General features: G+C 33.4%; 1 protein-coding gene across 1 annotated transcript; it reads left to right on the top strand.

Annotated features, from left to right (window-relative positions):
- The first annotated feature begins 414 nt into the window (after positions 1-414).
- LOC130805802 (uncharacterized) lies at positions 415-4,407 on the top strand. The gene is made up of 8 exons (XM_057670588.1): positions 415-424; positions 1,852-1,930; positions 2,129-2,428; positions 2,632-2,705; positions 2,770-3,121; positions 3,185-3,599; positions 3,684-3,947; positions 4,294-4,407. Exons 1-8 carry the CDS (start codon positions 415-417, stop codon positions 4,405-4,407), a joined length of 1,608 nt encoding a protein of 535 aa, XP_057526571.1.
- Positions 4,408-4,827: the final 420 nt, after the last annotated feature.

Below are 4,827 nucleotides of genomic sequence, written 5' to 3' on the forward strand. Positions count from 1 at the left end.
ATATTAAAAAAAAAAAATCAAAGTTGAATGTCCTGCTTTGAAAAAAAAAACTTTTAAGTCTTTACACTACAAATAAGTATTGAAATAGTGATGGAAAAAAAACGAGAAGGGTTGGTCGCCAGGTGGAAAAGTGGGTTGACGACGGGGTCATTGGTCGCCATTTAGTCGCCAGCCACAATATTTTTTTATTTTATTTTAATAGTTGGCGACGCGCACCATAATCGCCATGTCGTCGCTAATTTTTTTTTTATTTTAATGTTTTTTAACAGTAAGCGACGGATAGCTTGGAAGCACTTTGGTCGCCAATACTAGTACTTTTTTTCTTTTTTATTTTAATCTGTGGCGACGGGTTATTTAGTAATTGTCGTTTTGTCGCCATTGTTTTTCCGTATTTTTTGAATTTGAATTTGAAAAATGGCGATGGGTTTGTAATCGTCGTGTTGTCGCCATATTTGTATAAATAAGAAGCAAAATTGTTGTGCATTGTATATTTCGAAAACTAAAGAATTAGGAGAGGTTACTCATTTACTTATTCTATTATGTAGCTTGTTTTTTATGTTTACATGAGTTGTTTTATTAATTTTTATTATTTATATTTAAATTTTATTTTCATTAATTTGATTTAATTTTATTATTAATTACTAGTACATATTTTATTTCCTTTGTTATTTACATGAGTTTTTTATATTTTTTTATTATTTTATATTTTATTTTTATTGTCATTAATTTGCTTTAATAATTGTTATTAGAATAATTATATTATTATCATATATTGTTATTTTCATGAATTGTTTTATATATTTTTATTGTCATTAACTTACTTTACAAATCAGTTGAATAATTATATTATTATATTATATATAGGTGTTAAAAATGAATTTTAGGCAAGAAAGAAATTGGATGTACAACCGACGAAACAATGGAAAGTTTAGTTTAAGATTTATGAGAGGGTTGGAAGAGTTTTTAGATTTTGCTCATACAAATAGCATGAAATCTGAGATTAGATGTCCTTGTAAAAAGTGTAATGTTGTTATAAGGAACCAGATGAAATAAGAGAACATCTAATGAGAAGGGGGTTTGTTGAAAATTACTATGAGTGGGAATATCATCAAAACACAGATGTAGGAACAACATCTGATGTTGTAGCGGTAGTGGGAGAGCAATCGTCAAACAATCCAAATCCATACTCACAGATGGTGCATGATGCAGTAGCTAGTGTATTTCCAAACACTTACCATCAGTTTCTTCCCTCCCAGTATGATGTAGTATCAGTAGATAATGAACCACCGGTACACGTTGACGAATATCCAAACCCTCAGTGTCGACAGTTCTTTGAATTGTTAAATTCTGTAAATAGTCCTTTATTTGAAGGTTGTAAAAATCACACCAAGATGTCTATTATTGGTTGACTTACAAACCTGAAGACAGACCATCGTCTCACTGAGAGGTGTTATGGCGATATTTGTGCTATTGTGAACGAAGTGTTACCAGAAAAGAATACGATGGTAAACAACTTGTATGAAACGAAAAAACAAATAGCTGCCCTTGAATTACCCGTTGAGAAGATAGATTGTTGTCCTAACGGATGTATGATATATTAGGGGAATAATACGAATGCAACTTGCTGTTATATTTGTGAAACTTCTAGATGGAGAAGAAACAGTAAAGGTGATAAGGTTTCGCGGAAATAATTTCATTATTTCCTTCTGGGCCCCAGATTACAAAGATTGTATGCTTCAGAGGCAACATCTAGGCATATGAGGTGGCATGCAGAGCACCGCACTAAAGATGGAGAGATGATACATCCGTCCGATGCTGAAGCGTGGTTGACATTTAACGACTTGCATCCAGACTTTGCAATGGAGACTCAAAACGTGCGGCTTGGTCTGTGTACAAATGGTTTTAACCTCTTTGGAAGTTCGGGTCAACAGTATTCATCGTGGCCTGTCATTGTCACACCATACAATCTTCCGCCATGGATGTGTATGAAGAAGCCGTATATGTTCTTGATCGTGATTGTCCCTGGGCAGAGTAATCCAAAGCACGACATTGACTTATATCTTCAACCACTAATACAAGAGCTGAATATGTTGTGGGAGGAGGGGATTTGTACATTTGATGTGTCAAGAAAGGAGAATTTTCAACTGCGAGCAGCTTTAATGTGGACGATCAATGACTTTCCAGCTTATTCGATGTTGTCTAGGTGGAGTACTGCGGGCCGATATGCTTACCCTTACTGCATGGATGATTCACAAGCCTTCTACCTTACGCATAGCAAGAAGATGTCTTGGTTTGACTGTCATAGAAGGTTTTTAGATAGAAGTCATCCCTATAGGAGAAATAGAACAAATTTCAGATCAGGCCTTGTTGAGAAAAGAGATCCACCTATTATTCGGACTGGACATAAATTGCTTGATGAATTAGACCAGTTTGGTTTTTGAGAGTCAATGAAGAAGATGCACTGGAACATAATAAGGAGGTTAGTAAGTACTCTGCTGGATGGAAGAAGAGGAGCATATTCTGGGATTTGCCATATTGGAAAACTAACATGATTCGACATAATTTGGATGTTATGCACATAGAGAAGAATGTTTTTGATAACATTTTCAACACTTTGTTGTGTGTGCCAAGTAAAACAAAGGATCACATCAAGGGTAGACACGATCTGCGTGAACTTGGTATACGTTCAGAATTGCATCCTATAGGTTTGTGAACTCTTAATCCTTTATAGAATTAATAATTAATAATAATTCATATAACATGCTACAGGTACGTCTATTCCTAAAGCTTCCTATACATTAAATGAACAACAGATATGTGCTTTGCTTCAATGGTTGAAAAGTATTAGATTTTCCGATGGTTATGTGTCCAATATGGCAAGGAATATTGACATGGCCAAGCATCAATTGTTCGGCATGAAAAGTCACGACTGTCATGTTTTCATGCAACGCTTAATTCCAACGCTTAAGATGGAAGCAAATAGTCCGGTTATCATCTGCAAACTAGAGACTATATTTCCGCCCACATTCTTTGATAGCATGGAACACATTCCTATCCATTTGGCATATGAGGCAAGGATTGCAGGACCGGTCCAATACAGATGGATGTATCCATTTGAGAGGTATATAAATCATATGTAATTAATTTTTTCATTATTCTACCGGTGAACTAATTTTTTCATTAGGTACCTTAGACATTTGAAACTCAATGTGAAAGATAAAGCTGCTGTTGAAGCGTCGATATGCAACGCTTATTTAACCGAGGAAGCATCACATTTTGTTTCCCATTATTTTGAGCCACATGTGCGATGCAGGGTCGGAGACCTTCCCAGGAATGATGGTGGAAGTTACAACAATGTTGTATCTGGTGTATTCACAATCTTCAGTCATCCAATAAGATTTCATGGAAAAGGAAAAGCATATATTTTTGATGAAAGAGATTACGAGATTGCCCATAGATACGTGCTAATGAACTGTCCAGATGTGGATGTATTTGTATCTGAGTTTAAAAGTTCAATTCAAAGACATGAACCGAATTGGTCAAGTCAGAGGATTGAAGCGTTTGTGCAAGAATATTTTACAAATGCATTCAGAACAGCAGTATGTTGTTTATCTTTTACGTTAATTATGTATGTCAAGATTACGTTAATCAAATTCATAAAGTTATTTTCATTTATCTGACAGGCAAGACAAGGATTATTCGATAACCGAGTGAACAGTGACATTTTGAAGCAGATGGCTGAAGGACCACTTAAACATGCTCAAAGTTACAATGTCTGTTACACAAACGGATATAGATGTCATACAATACTTCATGCATCAAATAAATCTGCAGACAATAGTGGAGTGTGCGTCAAAGCTGCTGACAACAGTCGTGACGAAGATGATTTTTACGGGCAATTGCTTGAAATAGTAGAGGTTGAATACCCGGGGATACCTATCAATAGAGTAACGTTGTTCAAATGTCATTGGTATGACCCAACTACTACAGGAAATAGCCACGGAACAACATTCATAAACGATATAAGTTAGTTGACATACATCAGGGTCGTTCTATCGTTTATATGATCCATTTGTGTTGGCAAGTCAAGCATGTCAAGTATATTATCTTCCATATCCGAGTATAAGACAAAATTTAAAAGATTGGAGAGTGGTTTGCAAGTCAACAAAATAAATTTGACAACAAGAATCCAAAGATGCTGCTTTCCAAGAAGAAAATAGGGACCGTATTGAAATGGAAGAAGATGTTTCCCAAACACCGCTTCTTGATCCATCTGGCGAAATTGTTCAATAGGTGCATGATAATGATGAAGATACTGAAGAAGATGTGGATCTTGTACTGTCAGAAAACGAAGGATCCGAAGATGAAGATGTTGAGAACAATGAGTATTTTAGTGATGAAGAGTAGCTTAATTATTTATATGTAATTATTTAATATTTTGTAATATTTAATACAATTTTATTATATTCCTCCGAATTATTAATATTTTGTAGTAATAATAATAATAATAACAACAACAACAATAATAATATATAACAACAATAATTATAATAACAATACTAATAATACATAAAAACAATAATAATAATAATAATAATAATAATAATAATAATAATAATAATAATAATAATAATAACATTACTAATAATATATAATAACAGTAATAAAAATAATAATAACAATAATAAAATTAATAATTATAATTATAATAACAATACTAATAACATATAATGACAATAATAATAATAATAATTAATAATAAGAATTACTAAAACTACACGATTAGCAAAGGCGGGATTTTCAAAACAAAGCTATGACTAGGCAACC

This window comes from Amaranthus tricolor, chromosome 2 (assembly GCF_026212465.1).
Source record: "Amaranthus tricolor cultivar Red isolate AtriRed21 chromosome 2, ASM2621246v1, whole genome shotgun sequence".
In the NCBI taxonomy this organism is placed as follows: Eukaryota; Viridiplantae; Streptophyta; class Magnoliopsida; order Caryophyllales; family Amaranthaceae; genus Amaranthus; species Amaranthus tricolor.